At 42.6% G+C, this 17,500-nt stretch overlaps 1 protein-coding gene across 1 annotated transcript in view; it reads left to right on the forward strand.

Moving 5' to 3' along the window:
* Positions 1 to 17,500, forward strand: part of pde3a (phosphodiesterase 3A, cGMP-inhibited) — an 81,016-nt gene that overhangs the window by 32,704 nt on the left and 30,812 nt on the right. The window contains exon 2 of the mRNA XM_080429133.1: positions 9,641 to 9,691. Coding sequence (XP_080285259.1) covers positions 9,641 to 9,691 — 51 coding nt within the window. The remainder of the gene's footprint in view (positions 1 to 9,640; positions 9,692 to 17,500) is intronic.

Genomic DNA, 17,500 nt, shown 5'->3' on the forward strand with positions numbered 1-17,500 from the left:
ACCCCCAGAAAGAGAACCACAATGTCAAGTTTTCATTAGAGTGATGGTTTCAGGATATCATAAAGATGCTAATTTGAGTGTTACATAAATTCATATCTGTCTAGATAAGACCTCATGCTGCATACGTTCTCTTGCATGGTGTATGATGTTCAAGGCGCCAACATGCCTTATGGCTTTTCACCTGAGGGGATCACTTATGAAAGTGTACTTATATATTAGACAGTAATTAAATGTTCAGATGTAATACAAATGCTTACAGTACTTGTCTCTGGAAACAGAGGAAGAAAAGAAAATCTACTTTTACCACATAAACACTTACTGTATGGAGCCACCACAGTGTAGCTACATCAAGAGCTCCACCTGCAGGTGAATACATAATCTGCACGCATTCTTAAATACTGTAGACTCCTTGGTGGTTTCTGGTAGAGATAATATATACATTAAGTTATACATTAATTCAATTAGAGGTGTTCTATGTTGGAACTGCTTAAAATCGAGCACTGATGTGCGTGCGTGCGTGCGTGCGTACTGTACGCGTACACAAGATGGAGTAAATCAATGTAAATTTTCCCTTATTGACTTTGAATTTTGAGAGTAGAAATACTTAACAGTAACACACGATTATTTTTGGTGAGGGCAAAGATCAAGATGTACATGATGATGATGTGATGATATTAGTGAGGCCGGGGGCATCGTAAAAGTAGCATTAGGCTGGTTGCAGATGGTAACAGCTGAGTGATGGATCATTATCTGGCTCAGAAGTACAGTAGGATAAATAGGAAATTAAAATATACTGTGTTTTGATTGATACCGTATTGTACGTACGGTACATTTGTAACAAACATATGACCCACCATAATCAACAGGATAACGCAAAAAAAAAAGCCTACAGCTTGTTTCCATTGTTCCATTGTTAACCCATTCATTCTGGGAAGCCATCTCTGTCATTTTAGATTTCTTTGGCAATACAAAAATAGCAGATAATACAAGCTCATAGCGCGGCACCGAGTGCCGAGCTATGAGCTTGTAGATCTGCTATTTTTGAAAAATCGTGAACGTTTGTGTAAATCTTTGAATATATATTCTACATGTCTTCTAAATGCTAACCGTTAAAAAAAAAAAAAACTTATGTTGCTATATCAGTGGTTCTCAAACTTTTTCATGTCAAGGACCACCCAAAATGATGTTTCATTTAGACACTTCAGCTCAGGAATAACCAGACCGTTAATGAACCATTTACCATTTATTAACCATTACCATATTAACCATTACCCATATATGCAATGATATTGCATTCAAGTTTGGCGGTGTGACTCTGCTCACGTGATATTAAAAGATTCCCTGTGCAAACATGTCACAGATCTTCAATCACAAACCCCCCAGAGCAGAGCATAAAATACAGTTTTACATAACATTGAACCTTCAATGCATAATTAAACAACCACAATCATAGTACAATCCATAGAACACAGTACAATACACAGAATCATAGAACCACAGTACAAACACAGAATCAACCTATAACAAATATTAACTAAATGCCACGGGGAGGAGGCCGGGGAGGTGGAGGAATTTGAAAACAAGCAGCTGTACACCCAGCTTAGACAGCAAAGCACGTAGACTGAACAGAGAACAGAGGCTGCTTAAAGGTTTCATGACATTCAGTTTTACCACACATTAAAAGTCTTTGTCATGGTCCTTCAAACGTGTATAAAAGGTGTACAAAAAAATCCACTTCAGTGATCCATGGCAGGTGTTTTTCTCTCACATTTCTAAAGCCTTTTCAACTGCAATGAAAAAAAGAAATCTTTGCCTGTGGGTGTCGCTGTTGAGGGATTTTGCCTGTCAATCATCGCCTCTGCTCCGCCCCTCCCCCCCCCAAAGGAAAGGATAGGGGAGGGGAGGGGCGAGGAGGAGAGTGGGCGGGATTAATCGCCTGTGACTTCACTGCCCAAGGGCCAAGCTCAGATTACTTTTCAGTCTAATTATTCAGAAAACCCCAGACCACAGAAAATCCACTGAATGTTCAAAGTTCCGATTTTTTGGGTGTAATTGAGGTCATAAAACCCCCCAAAAAACATAAAAAAAGTGAAAATGAATGTCATAGAACCTTTAAATGAACCGCCAGAGTTGCACTGTGGGTATGAGGGCGTGAGTAATTAGCTTGAAGCGAATGAGAATGACAAGAGGTTGAACGTACTGACTTAAGGAGTACGACTGTATAACTGTTAGCGAATGGGGGAGGGGGGGGGGGGGTCCGGGGAGTGTGAATGAAGTACATAAACATTCTGCCTTCCGTGTCTACATGAACTATCGTTGCACTGAATATGTATTTGACCACGGACCCCCCCACCATCTCAAAATATTTGAGTTAAAGATTTGAGTTACAAATGTTCGCTTAAAAAAAAAAGAAATTCATAGATTTGCACAATGTTCAAGATTCATGAGCAAGTGTCTGTGTGAATGCGTGGGTGTACCTGTCACTCAAAGTGTGTGTGTGTGTGTGTGTGTGTGTGTGTGTGTGTGTGTGTGTGTGTGTGTGTGTGTGTGTGTGTGTGTGTGTGTGTGGGGGGGGATGTGGGGGGGTACATCAGACACATACCATGTTTTTGAGATGGGGGTCCGTGGCCAAATAAATACATACAATTTTGGGGGTCCTTGACATCAAAAATGTTGAGCACCCACTGATATAGAAATATATGTTTTTCAGAAAACTGCGAGGATTTAGAATGCATTTGTAGATGCGTTCCCGGAGTGAATGGGTCATAATAAAACATGCTCTGAGAATGCACACGGCCCATCCATCTGACCACTTACAGTAAGTGATGGGTGGGCCGAGAACACTTTTGAGATTTTCATGTGTGCCCCCTCCCTCAGCCCTGATCCAGAAAAGGTTTGAGAACCAGTGCATTTAGAGCCCCATTAGTGAGCTCCTGGCCTCCCACACATCTGACACAGTGAAAGGTGCATTCAGCAGCATGGTGGGTGTAAGTAAGGCAGTGGTTTTCAACCCTTTTCATATCAACCGTTATTTATTTGGCATTTGAGCCACGGACCACCATTTGATGAGATTTAGACTCTCAGACCGAAGACCTACAATATTTTGTTTTTGGATTACAAGGGGGAGGGGATTAGAAATTCCCTAAACCAATCCTAAGGGATCCCCACGCCCACCTCCGCCTCTCATTGGACAACGCATTTTGTACCGGAGAAGTCCTAGGTTCACATTTACAACTCCAGACCAACAGGCAGTCCACTCAGAGAGTGGACGGGGGTCTATGGTATGGAACCAGGCTAAGATAACAGGCCAACGTTGATCAAAATAACAATTCTTTAATTAAGTAAATGCAGATGTTTAACAATAATTTAACTCTCAAGAGCGTAAAATGAAACCAAATGGACCCCTAAGGTTCATTTTACGCTCTCAAGAGGTAAAGATTGATAAGGGTCCATTTGGTGGCCAACTCTCCATCATTTAGCTGGGGACCACCTGGAACCCCCTCAAGGGCCACTGGTGGTCCCCGGACCACTGGTTGAGAACCACTGGTGTAAGGGCTCAGGGAAATGATAGAAGAGAGATAGAAGAGAGAGAGAGACAGAGATAGATCAAATAAAACAGAGAGAGAAAGATATCGTCGCTGTTGGGTGGAAACCCGAAATGTCCGAAACGTTTCTTTTTTATTATTATCTAAAAAAAAAAATGCTGAAAATAGCCGATCTACAAATAAACACGCGTTGTGAACAAATTAACATAGCATCAAATTATGACCATATGATATGGTCATAATTTGTTGCCTTGCTCAACGTAAATCCTATATATTTTTTCATCAAAGACTGAGTGCCTTGGAATTATTTTCTTTGCAAGTCTGCAGTCCACACCGTTTGGGAGTTAGGGCACGGTCACACCTCACTTATATTCTACCTATGAGGGCGGATTCTGCCAATGCATTTTAATGGGAATGGAGCTTTCATTTGCGGATTTCTGTAAAAAAAAAAAAAACTCTGTTCCCATCAAAATGTATTGGCAGAATAGGTAGAATAAAAGTGCGGTGTGACCGTGCCCTTAAGCAGTACTTCTTTGAAAACCCTTTTTTGTTCATTATGTTCCTACCTGTATCACCAAAGAGCACCCATCTATCAGAGCCACTGACTGAACCCTGCAGCGCCTCTTTTTTCTCTTTTTAACATAGCATCTTGTTTGTCACAAGTTCAGACTGGTGACCAATTCTGCACAAACGTTGTATATTGTTGCTGCCGAGCAGATACCTTGTATCCATATTTCAACTTTTTATGTTTTTTTGGTAAATTAATGCCCTTCTTCATCATTCAAGAGTGTCCCACAAATAGTAGTGAAAATAGCAGATTTACAAGCTCACAACATGCCATGATGCGATGTGTTGCGAGCTTGTAGATCGGCTATTTTTACTATTTTAAAAATGTTATATGTTAATCGGTTTTGGACATACAAGGTTTCCACCCGACAGCAACTGTACTGTATTTAATACAATATCTGAAATCAAAATGTGCGTCATGTGCACATCATTACGTGGCAAAGAGCACTTATTCTTTCATGTTGGATATTTTCAATTGCTTTTTTCATTTTTCCCAAACGACCTCACTCCATTCCTCGAGGGGCTTGGATAAAATGAGGATCTAGTATTAGGCAGATTTTCTCATCTGCCATTCAAGATGCCAGCTCATCTCCTGTGGATGACATGTAGCTCTTTCAAGCCACATCAGTCTCATCTGCTGGAGAGGAGACGAGCGCGTTCGGTTCTGAGCTGTAACGAGCGAGGGAAGGTCACGTGCACTCGCTCAGACACGTGCAGTGCACGGTACGCACGCAAGTAGGTGAACCTCGCACGGCAGCACACACAGAGTAGACCAGAGCTATTATAGTTATGTATTGGTCATTCTTTTTCAATTATTTTATTTCATTTTTATTTCTTTTTTTCATTCAGTTTACTTTCAGTTAGTTTCCTCATGGTGGGGGTTTGCTCATTGTTTAGTTGTTATTGTTCAAAATCATATTTGGTTTTAGTTTATTATTATTCATGTATGTTATTCATTAGATTTGTTATTATTATATTTGTGTTATTATATTTGGGGTATTTGTCAGGGGCTAGATAGAAGAAGTTCAGAATATGTACAGTATACTATTACAATAAACACTACACTGTGAAGGCAATTGACTCACAGTCATGTAGACAAGTTTTTATTTCAGCTAAAGTAGGTACAGTATATACGCACGCGCGCGCGCGCACACACACACACACACACACACACACACACAGTGTGTTCAGATGTACATGGACCCGAATGGGCCCTTTTGGACACATATGTACACTAAATGAACACAGAGGGTTTTACTGTATAGCATAGGCTACTGTAGTCACTCTAGTCAACTCAATGCACTGTATCATCATCAAATCATTACAGAAGGTCATGGAGCTTCATGTAGTAGATCTCGAACTCATTATCTGACATAGTGCATTTGGTCATGAGAAGCCATGTGGCTGGCTACACACACCTCTGCAGTTCACCATGGTTCAGTATATCATTTTCTGTCACTGGCAAAAACAATAGCTATGTTTTCATTAGCTTTCTTGCGTGATGTTCTCAATCAGCTAATGCAATGCTGAGAGTTGACGAGCTGACCCAGATAAATATTGTAAGAGAAAGACTGAAAAGGATATCGCAGTGTATAATGGTTAGGGGCAGCAATGGCTCAGCAGCTAGAGAGGTTGTTTGAGCGTGGCTCCTCCTGGCGTCCTGGTAGCGTGTCAAAGTGTCCTTGAGCAAGGCACTGAACCCTAACTGCTCCTGATGGGCAGGTTGGCAGTGGCACCTTGCATAGTTGCCTCCACCCCCAGTGTGTGAATGGGTGAATGTGAGTCCTACATAATAAATGGCTATGACGGGTGAGAAGACTACGGAGGCAATGCAGTCGCAGTCCATTTATTTAGTCTCCAAGTCCTCAGTAGTAGTGACGTAGTGTCTCGCTCGGTGGCATTGAGGACGTTCATGGTGACCGACTCCAGCTAGCCCCTTCCATTACAACCATCCTCCATTCACCCATTAATATAACATGGAGAAAGAGAGAGAGAGGTAGAAAGAAAGAGCAAGAGACAGAGAGAAGCTCCGTTTCATAAATTGATGTGAATGAATAAATGAACACTTCTAGTCATGGCCTCCCCGCCCCATGTTTCATCTCCTCATTGAAAAGTTGAGGCTGTAATTGAAATAATGAAGGGATATGAAATAGATATCCGCTCACTGCTGCTTGATAAAGACTGTCTTTTGTTGAAATGTTTGTTGAACTAAAATATTGGGAGCTTTAATCCAGTGTGCATGGGTATCCATTTCCTTCATGTACTTGTATCCTACAACCTTGGTATGCATATTCATATGATGGCTCTTCCGGCCCTCATGAATTAGTAAAGAGAATTTTCGAAACACATCAATGGAAACTGAATCGCACAGACTTTTGAAAACCAACAATAAACAGAAGGCATGCCTAGTACCACTATCTTATTTGGGTTTTTCATAATCATAAGACATGATGGGCCCTATTATGTTTGATTGATTGAAATTCTTATTAGGCAAAAGAATGTAAAACAACACAGTTACATTTATAATACTTTTGTCTAAAAGGTCCGACCAAAAAAGTCCTTGCGGACTTGTTTCCGTTGAGGTCCTTGAATTAATTTCATAGACATATATAGTAGCAACCAAACAGTTAAAAAATCAACATAAAAATACAGAGAAAAAATACCACTATATACAAAAAAAAGCATGAAAAATAAAAAATATATACAAAAAAAGGGGAGGGGGGTCGTCTGTCTACCGGGAAACTGGTACTAGCTCCTCTTATGGCCTCCAGAAAGATGAGTTTTTAGGGCTGTTTTAAATGAGCCCAGCGAACTGCATTTTTTGAGGGATGGGGTTAGACTATTCCATACCTTGGTGGCCGTGCTGTAGAAGGAGAATTTGCCCGTGTTTGTTTTATGGGTGGGTGGTACCAGATTGTTGTTTACGCTCCCTCTAGTTTCGTGACTGTGGGTGTCACTAACTTTTTGGAGGTATTTAGACAGATATGCGGGTATAGGGGGCATTTCGGGCAAATGTGCATTAAAATTTTGAAGACCAGTCCCATTTTTAGTTGATTAACCCTGTCTTCCACCCTGAGCCAGCTTAGGCTGGCAAAGTGAGTGGGAGAGAGGTGGGTCATGGGCCCCAGTCCGAGAAGTAGTCGAATCAGTTTGTTTTGGGAGGTTTGAAGCTTAGTCTTCAGTGACACTGAGGTGTTGGAGTACCAAGAGGAGCAAGCATAGTCAAAAAGGGGCTGAATCAGGGCCCCTGAGAGGGTCCTGAGGGCCTGTGGGTTGACAAAAGAGGAAACTCTGCCCATAAATCTGGTTCTCTGGTTTACTCTTTTGACCACCTTTGTTGCCATGCTTTCACCTGTCAGGTATTTGTCAAGAATACATCCCAAATAGCTAATCTCTTCTTTGCTGGAGATGACTGTGTCATCGACTTTGACCTTGAAGTCATTTACCTTCATCTTACTGAGGGAATGTTTGGTCCCAAAGATGTGCATGTTATTTCCAGGTCTTTATGCGGTAAAGCCCTACTCACATATCAATCCACCCAATCTGAAAAAACTCCCAATTTAGGTGGCATTTCAAAGACTTATTCCTATTAATTAATCCAAAGAAATAAAATAAAATAAATGCTTTTACAGCTGTTTTTTCCGTAGCCTAGAAGTGAAACACATGGGAGTGCATTCCCCTCTCTCTCCAAGCGCAGCGGTGCCGTTTACTTTCACTTCCACTTATGCTGCGAGATCTACAAGCATACAACGCCTCACGCAGCGACCGTTTTTAGCTTGGAGATCAGATATTTTTGGGCAGCAGTAGCAGCACTGAGCAAATTTGTGAAACATACTGATGTATGTCCACTTGTTGCGCTGCGATAGATAGAAAGGGGAGATGCTTTAATAATAGGCAACTGAGAAAGTGAATATTTGTAGGTTTGTCGAGAGATATCACAGATGTGTTTTGAACATGAGAGGGTCACATAATTAGACAGAGGTTACAGTGATTATGATGGCGGCCATGCATGCACTTGGACACCTCTCCTTTCAATGTGATGTTTCTTCCTCTTTTGATCTCACCACTTAACGCACGGAAAATAGCTCTGCGTCTTGCACTGATCTTAAAGGGAAGGGCAGCCGATACTCTGATTGGTTTGATTAAAGTAACGCCTAAAAACCACACCCATGACTAATTCAGGGCCGTTTACCCCGTAGCGCCGGTAATTAAGACATGCATAATAGGGCCCGTTTACATACAGTATACACTAAATAAAAGTGCATATCCTCAATATTAAAGGACATTTATAGAGATATTATACTGTGGATGTGTTTTGTTTGTTTTTTGTTCTTAATTGTCTCCGCCAGGCCGAAGGCGTGGCCGAGACTATGTTTTGCACCCTGTCCGTCACGCCGTGTGTCTGTCCGTCCGTCTGTTTGTCCGTCCGTCCGTCCGTCTGTCCGTCTCAGTTAATCTCTGACATCGTTGGACATCGCCGTAAAACTGTGCGCACACGCTCCCTGGATGCAAGAGCAGAACCTCTGTCACATCTACCTGTTATAGCGCCACCAGGAGGCCGATTTTTGTTAAACAAATGTTTTGATATTACTCCTACAGATTTTGTCCAAACATCACGCACATCGGTACACAATCTCTATAGCCATGTGATCAAGACGAACCTGTCCGATTTGTCATATTCCATCCTGATTGGCCATGTCTGAACATTGCTGGCCCACAACAACCTACCTGACCTGGCAGAGACCTGTGCTCCGAGGAGCACTTTTTCTAGTTGTGTTATGAGTCGTGACTGAGATTTCTCTCTCCAATTTCCTCACTTCCTGCTTAACCTCTCTTCCTCCGTCCTTTCTCTTCCCTCCATCTCCCTGCCCGCACCTTTTCACACACTCTTTCTCCTTCCCAAGTTCTTTGCATCCTATATATCCTCCCTTCCTCCATCCTAGCCACGATGACAATTGACAAAGCTGCCTCCATCCTTTCATGCCTTCTCTCCTCCTGCTCCTCCCATTCTCTCTCTCTCTCTCTCTCTCTCTCTCTCTCTCTCTCTCTCTCTCTCTCTCTCTCTCTCTCTCTCTCTCTCCACTGTCTACTAATTAGAAGCCATGAAGTTGCATGCAGGAAGAAGCCATTAGGCAGAGTGCAGAGGGCACTCGCAAAGCTGCGGCCTGACTGTGAAATTCAATTACAGCTTTTCCCCTAGTTGAACAAAAATGGAAATCGCTGCAGCGATGGGGGGGGGGGGGGCTTCGGTGGTGGTGGGCAGGGGGGATGCATAGAACGAGAAGTAGGCCTATGCAGATCAGCCCTCCAGCGTTGCGTTGCGCTCTCGTCTTTTTCTTCATCAGCAGCCACGTGCCTTCCTTTTATTTTTAGATGGATCATTCTGAGGATAGGGAGGGAGGGAGGGGGGGGAACAGGAGGTATAGTGAACGAGGAGTGCTGTGGCGCTCCAGTGGAGAGTGTGGAGAGTCACAGAGTGGACCAGTCCTTCATAGTGGTTTTTTCTCTCTCTATGCTTGTATCTCCAGATGATCTGCCAGCCGCAATGGGATCACAGGAGAGCCGCCTGGGGATCACAGGTCAGTGTAGTTCAGCTGGGGACGCAAGGGAGGTGTGTGTGTGTGTGTGTGTGTGTGTGTGTGTGTGTGTGTGTGTGTGTGTGTGTGTGTGTGTGTGTGTGTGTGTGTGTGTGTGTGTGTGTGTGTGTGTGTGTGTGTGTGTGTGTGTGTGTGTGCACATGCGTGCGTGAGTAGGTGCACTGCGCGCATGCTTGCGTGTGTGTGTGGCCTCATTTCTGCTGCAGCTTCAAAGGAAAGGGACGGGTCTGTGATAGCAGCAGTTACAACAGACCCATCGTTAAGGCGTGAGTGATTTGAGTTACCTCTTAAAGAAAGATGTCTCAAGATGAGTGATTTGACAGCTCCCAGCGGTGTTCAGCCTTGTTTTGATTTGTTGGGTTTGACAGTTTTACACTGAAACATTAAGGTGGCTACTGGCTATGCTAAGTTCTCCACCTTGAAGTTAGATGTTTGTTGCCACAATGTCAAAATGGATTTGGTGTCTCTTTGGGGAAACTCCACTGCCAGGGCTTACGTAAAGATTGCCATTTCCAATCTCTGTCATTCCTTCACCTCTATTAACACCCCACCCTCCATCTTTACCTACTTATTGGCCTGCCTTGATCTATTCATTACAGTTTGCCTCAGCCTGATGAGATCTAACTACACCTGACTAACTTGGGTTGCTTCTGGCTGAATTTGGAAGTTATTAGTCATTAATCTGTTGCAAATATCAGTATTTGGTGGCCTGGGTAAACCCCTCCCTCCGGAAAACTAATTTCCATTTGTTTTCAGGAAGGAGTCTGGTCTACAGGCCTGTATGGGCAAATTGGGAGCTGGGCTGGATTAGTACCGTTGACTGACAACCCCTTCAGCCAATCAGCAGTTTGTTCCCCTTCAGCCAATCAGCAGTTCATTCTCCCCAGAACCAGGGCAGGGGGACTTCTGAAAGGGCCATGCCGAAAATAGGTTGCTTTATTCGGATACTTGCGTGTCACTGCCCGCCCCTGCCAGTTCTCTGAATTTTTATTTTTAAATAGGCTCTGTCATGATTAATTGACCACATATATGAAGTTAAACAACTAAATTCTATCCGAACGATATCTTATAAGTAAATTCCGTGCCTCAAAAAAGAAGTTTGAGAGCGTTTTGAAGTTTTAAAAGAGAGTCGAAAACACTGCGGACAGAAAAGATGGCTGCCGTTCGTTTTTGGTCGGCTGCCCTCAGGCTGCACTCGGTTCCATTCGGTTTCACTCAAACTCGCCACCTGATTGGCCAACCTTCGCTGTCAATCACAGAACAATGAGCGAGGACGCTGATAGGACAGTTCATGTTATGAACTGTGGAGAAACGCCCAGACAGGCCTGTAGGCCAGACTCATTTCTGAAATCAAATGCAAATGAGATTTCCGGAGGGAGGGGGGTTTACCAGGCTAAGTAGTTGGTGCTTTTAGCCTGATTTGGGTCCACAAAAAAAGATGGTATTGAAACCACATGCCTCCTGTGATATACATGGAATCCGCCTGCCGCTTCTTTTCACCTGCCAGTGAGGAGCCTCACCTGGAGGAAATACTGTGTGCGGAGGAACATCATATTCCTCACAGTACAACATCCCTGCTGACTGGCACCCTTAAAGGAGAGATCCGGACATTTTAAGTGTTATCTTTGATGTGTCGCTAATCACTCACCATCATTGAAATGGACGTTGACTAACGCTAATGCAGAACTAGCTAACGCTGGTTGCTTGTTTCTCTCCCAGAACCTGGCAACTCGGTGTTGCCAGGGAGAGAAACAAGCAACCAGCGTTAGCTAGTTCTGCATTAGCGTTAGCTCGTCGGGGACTTTAAGTGCATGTTTGAGTATCATGAGACTCCACAATGAGCAGTAGTAGAGAAAAAACTAACTTTGCATCGGTTATAATAGACGAATTTCACTCTTACACGGGCTCCCATTATGCCAACGGAGGGGGTCGACAGACTGCAGGAGACGGGACTCTCTGGAATAAGTCAACGTCCATTTCAATGATGGTGAGTGATTAGCGACACATCAAAGATAACACTTAAAATGTCCGGATGTCTCCTTTAACCAACCTGTACACGTTTTTTTGTTTGTTTGTCATGGAGTGACAGAAATTGGCCTCCATGCCCAGCTTTCCTCTCATGAACACAGCCAAGTGTGCTCGTATGGCCCAGGCCAAATGCACTGCTGAGGATTCAAAACCCTATTTTGAACAAGGATGATGGGTTTCTGACCAAAGTCATGCTTTAATCCATTAAGGGGATGATCCACCGGGAATGCTTCTGTCATTTTTTCCCCCTTCTTTGGCTAATAGCGCGGCACCGAGTGCTGCGCTATGAGCTTGTACATCCGCTAAAAATAAATGGGGGTCCACGGTCAAATACATATAATTTTGGGGGTCCTTGACATGAAAAAGCTTGAGCACCACTAAAAACTGTTGGGATTTAGAAGACATTTGTGGAATCCCCAGAAGCAAACATTTGAGTTACAAATGTTCCCTCCAAAGATTTGCAAAAAAATAAATACGATTTTTCAAAAACAGCAGATCTACAAGCTCATAGCGGGGCACACTGTGGCGCGTTATGAGCTTGTATATATCTGTTATTTTTTAATAGCCAAAGACACAGATGCTTTCCCGGTCTTAACAGGTTAAATCCACTTGCACACACAAACACACCCACACACACACATACAGTACAGTAAATGCACATAGAGCAGTCAGCCAGTTAAATAGCTGGAGGATACGGCATTGAACATGTGTGGTGCTTCTCAACCTGTTCTGGATCAGGGCCCGTGCACTTTAACATCTGGGAAGCGTTCATGGCCCACCCATCTGACCACTTAACAACGCCAGCCGTGTGAAGTGGTCAGATGGGAACAGAAGGCTGGGTGCATTTTCAGAGCATGTTTATTCCAGTGATCGATCAATCGATTGTGTTCTGTCCGGCTTGGATCTATAATACTTTAAGATCCTAATGATCACGATGAAAACTCATTTTTCAAGGTTTTACAGAAAACATAGCCTACCCTTTTTTTTAATTTTATTTTACATAAAAACTTTTTTTTTATTCATGTAATATTATCAATACAATCGTTAGTGTTTTGCCAATTGTTTTGGGGGCCCACTTGCAGTACCCTCTCGTCCCAGCAGTGGGCCCCCGCCCACAGGTTTAGAATCACTGGTATACATTAACATGGAGGTACATGAGCCGACCTACTGATAACAGTGACTGATTGGAGACACATTGCGTTCCCAACATACCATCTCTACACAATAGGGAGTTGTATTGGGGGAACAAATATTGACCACATTTTTGTTTTGTCATGATGATCAGTGCTAGTGATATGGTACTGTAATATTGTACTGGAAGTGTGGGGGGAGGGGGGAGGGGGGAGGAGGTGGTTGGAGGTTTTGTCCAGAAGAAACATGAGATCAGAACTAATACTGTTATTTAAGTATAATACAGTTTAATTAAAACATACAAGTTTGTAGAAAGGTGTTAAGTTATTTAAAAGATGATGCAGTTCTATTTGGCAGTTTTATTTGATGGTCACATTTGTATATTGGATAACGATGTGAAATGGAGTTTTGTGTGGGTACCGATTCTCCAAAATGTCTTCTAAATCCCTCTAAAACTTCTGTTGCTATATATATATCAGTGTTCACGATTTTTCAAAAATAGCAGATCTACAAGCTCATAGCGCGGCACTCGGTGCCGCGCTATGAGCTTGTATATCTGCTATTTCTGTGTAGCCAAAGTATAAAGTGATGGTTTAAGTGGTTACACAGGTGCGTTCCCGGTTTTAATGGGTTAATCCAGTAATACGAGCTGTACAAAAAAGCCTTTTAATCAGTCAATATACCTGCCAGTGTTTTCCTGATGTGGCCAAGACAGTTTGTCTGATAATGCGCATCACTCACATGTTGTCATGCTTTTACGATTACCGTCCCAGGAAACAGTTGATGAGTGGTGGGCATTGTACCACTAGAATCAATCGAGCTCTGACCAACTAGTTTATGGTCAGAAATGAGTCACTTTGATCTTTGCCCCCTGGTGTATCCAAGCAACCAGGTGTTCCTCGATACAACCCGATCCCTGCATACTCGCCCGTATATCTTCCCGTCCCCTAAGCACCTGCAGTCATTCGCAATTGGCGGATTTGCAGAAGTAGGGGTGGGCGAGAGGGCAAGGGGGGATGGGGGGGGGGGGGTTGTTGCGGTTGTGAGTGCGCATATGTGGCCCGAGAGGCAGAGGAAGAGTGGAGCGCGGCGTGGGGAAAGGGAGGGCACGGGTTTGCGTGTGTGTGTTGCCTCCATTGAAATGTCAGTCTGCTTTGTGGTCTGGACTCCGCTCAGTTAGAAACGGTGAAGTTAGTTGGTGGGGTGTAAGTGTCGGAAGGAGGGCACAGAGAGAGGGGAGGGTATAGTCGCGCCATACGCTTCCACATGCTTGGCTGGGATCGATCGCTGTTATTGAAATATAATGATGAATAGGAGGCACTCGGCAAGCACCATGGGACGACATCAGGATTCTATGCATCCTCATAAACAGGTGCAGTATGAGCTTAAGTCATGCTTACAAATTATCTCCCCCATGCTTGTGTGTGTGCATGTGCGAACTCTGTGGATAGAAAGAAGAATTAATCAGTGACGATGTGGTGTTTAAAATGGGCCAACTTGATTGCAATGTCTAAATTAAGATGGTTTGATATAGCCTGTGTATCGTGTTTGTAGGTTATGAGAAAGGATCGAATGCCGGCGTTTGATCCAAAGTGGATATGAAAGTATCACAGGATGTTATGCTGTTTGTGCCGTAGTTTCCTTATCTTTTAGCAGTGAAAGAACAATCGCACATCAATATTGTATTGATTTAAAGCTGGTGTCGCTGTACATATTTTAAGCATGTGACATGTAGATTGTCACTGGAAAGCAAAACAGTTATACAGTAAAGGGTGGTCGATTGGCATTCATTATAACCACTTTTTTAGTATTTTGATTGTTTGGGATTATATTATCTTTTGCTAAAAGAGCAGATTTAAATCTGTAATATTTAGAGCTCCAGTGACTCTTAGCTTAAAACACCTAAAACACAATAGTCATTGTGTTTTAGGTGTTTTAACCTGTGCATTACTCTCATGTAAAAGTAAAATCTTTGTAATAACTATTGTATTTATTATACATACAGCTGTCGATTTACTGTATATTATGTTATTATGGGCAATTGTTTCATTTAGCACTTACCAAGTATTGTATAGCCGATGTACAAGCTCACATCGCAACGAGTTGTGAGGTTGTAAATGGGCTATTTTCAGTGCATGATGCGAGCGTGCAATGAAGTATAAAGCAGGCTTCAGTGATGCCAGTTCTTATGGACCAAAAACTAGGGCACGATCACATCTTAGACTCGCCGCTTTAGTCTGCCCTGTGGTCTAAACACAATTAAGTCTCCTTCGTTTCAGCATTAATCACACATACTACCTCAACACAGGAGGGATAGATTGAAGTTTTTTTTGTTGTTCTACTACTATGTTGTTGCAGTGTTTAGCTGTGTTTCTGAGCGGGCGCTCAGCATCACTGTGGTGCTATAGTATTTACAGACGCCCTAGATTTGATTGTGGAGGAGCTCAGCTGGCCTGCTACAGTGGGCTGTTCTCTTTTCCACCTGATTGGCTACGGTCTGCCTGTGGACCCGGCTCCATTCTCTCTCTCTTCATGTGTCTCATTGTGTGTGTGTCTCTCTCTCTCTCTCTCTCTCCCCCTCTCTCTCTCTCTCTCTCTCTCTCTCTCTGTGTGTCTTTGTGTCTCTCTGTGCATCCCTTGCGTCTTTTTTTGTCTCTCTTTCTCTGTCTGTCTGTCTGTCTGTCTCTCTCTCTCTCTCTCTGCTCTCACCATCTGCACAGCGCTGCCTTTACGCCTGATCTGCCTCTATATCCCTTAAGTATCTCTCACGAGAGGATTGGGATGTGGGGGTGGGGATTGGGGACTTGGGTGGAAATAGAGAGAATGGAAGAGGAAGTAGAGGATGGATAGGGAGCTAGAGCAAACGTACTGTAAGAGAGAGAGAGAGAGAGAGAAAGAAAGAGAGAGAGAGCAATTGTTGGCAGCATTATTATTTTTCAAGAATATTATAATCAAATCTGACATGCATGTCTTTCTTCCACTGCTACAGAAAAAAAAAATCACTGTATGCTGTGTAACAGATTTACAATTCACCATGCACCTGGAGGTATTGTATGTATAACATATTATAAGTTTTAGAATATGTATTCTATATTATAATATAGAATATTAGGTAACTTATAACTTAGAATATTAAAGCTGAAACCCATAACCTTTTTTGTGTGAATAAATAAAAGTAATATTGTTAATCCTCCTATAATTTGACAAACCTCTGTCGTCATGGTGTCATGGTGAGGCCAAAATTGCTCTGCCCGGTTCTCCTCAGTGGCTGGAGCAATTGATCTGAATTTGCACACAGCCATTGACCATTACCATGTGCACCTAACAGCGAAGCCCTTTTTTCGCTTCCACCAAATCTCAGCTGTTTATTCGCGTTTTTATGTAAGCGAATGTCGCCATGGTTACTTACGGCGACTGCCCAGAACTGCGCATGCGTCGAATCTAACACTGTGGGGGGGGGGGCATTTCCCCCCACGGGTATGGACTAGTACAATATAGCTAACATAGCTAACAAATGAGCTGTTCTTTACACCTCAACGGGAGAAATGTTGCTTGAAGGTATAACTTGTACTTTTACAATTTATAGGATTATAGGATGTACGAGTCGGTGCACAGTTGATTGATTGATATCAGATAAGTTATCTGAAGGATATGTCCATGTTGTTACACCTGGGTACATAAGATATTACTGCTCATCACTTACAATGACAATTGATTCTACTAAAGTTGAGTTTGACATACATTAGAGATGTAACAATACCAAAAACTCCAAACAATTCCATAATATCATGATAACAAGTCCACAATGCGATATTTATCACAATAAGACAAAAACAAACAATTTAAAGACCCCAATCTGCGATTTATTAAACAGTGTGAAAGTAGTCCTCCACACTAGCGTAAGGATAAGGATAATTCCTTTAACAGGTCCGTTCATGAAAGTCCTTGCGGTCTTGTTTCCAATGAGGGCCTGTGAGCAATTAGGGGTTAAGAGTCTTGCTCAGGGACAAATTTCATTTCAACGACACATTTGCGTTGTTTCCTAAACAATTACAACAATATGTTGAATTATGTTTTGGTATTATAATTCAAAACCTATGTTCTTGCTGTTCTACATACAGCCAACCAGTTGAATAAATTGCTTATTGAGGCTTTAACTTTTTTAATGAATTATTTGACACCATTAGGGTTTTATGGAAGATGCTTGTGAACATCAATTTACAATGAACCCTTTAAGACCTGAGGCGATTCTTAAAAAAAATCTAAATCCTAGATTTTTCAAAAATAGCAGATCTACAAGCTCATGAGCTATGAGCTTGTATATCTGCTATTTTTGAATAGCCAAATAAATCTAAAGTGAAACAGATGCGTTCCAGGTCTTCAAGGGTTAAGCAATAGAATGTGTTCTATAGCTAGTTTGACCCATTCTAATGAACTTATCCAAAACGACTTACAACCTTACGACTTATGGGTTTCACAGCTTTCATCATACTCTGTATGTATAACACAGTGATATCAGTGGGATTTTGAAATTAACTACAATAACTAGGCCTCGTTTTGCGTGTGTGTGCGTGCGTGGGTTTTGCGTGCGTGCGTACGTGTACTGAGAGACATCTCTTCGTCCTGCTGTTT

The sequence above is a fragment of the Gymnoscopelus braueri genome, assembly GCF_963280865.1.
Source record: "Gymnoscopelus braueri genome assembly, chromosome: 5".
Classification (NCBI taxonomy): Eukaryota; Metazoa; Chordata; class Actinopteri; order Myctophiformes; family Myctophidae; genus Gymnoscopelus; species Gymnoscopelus braueri.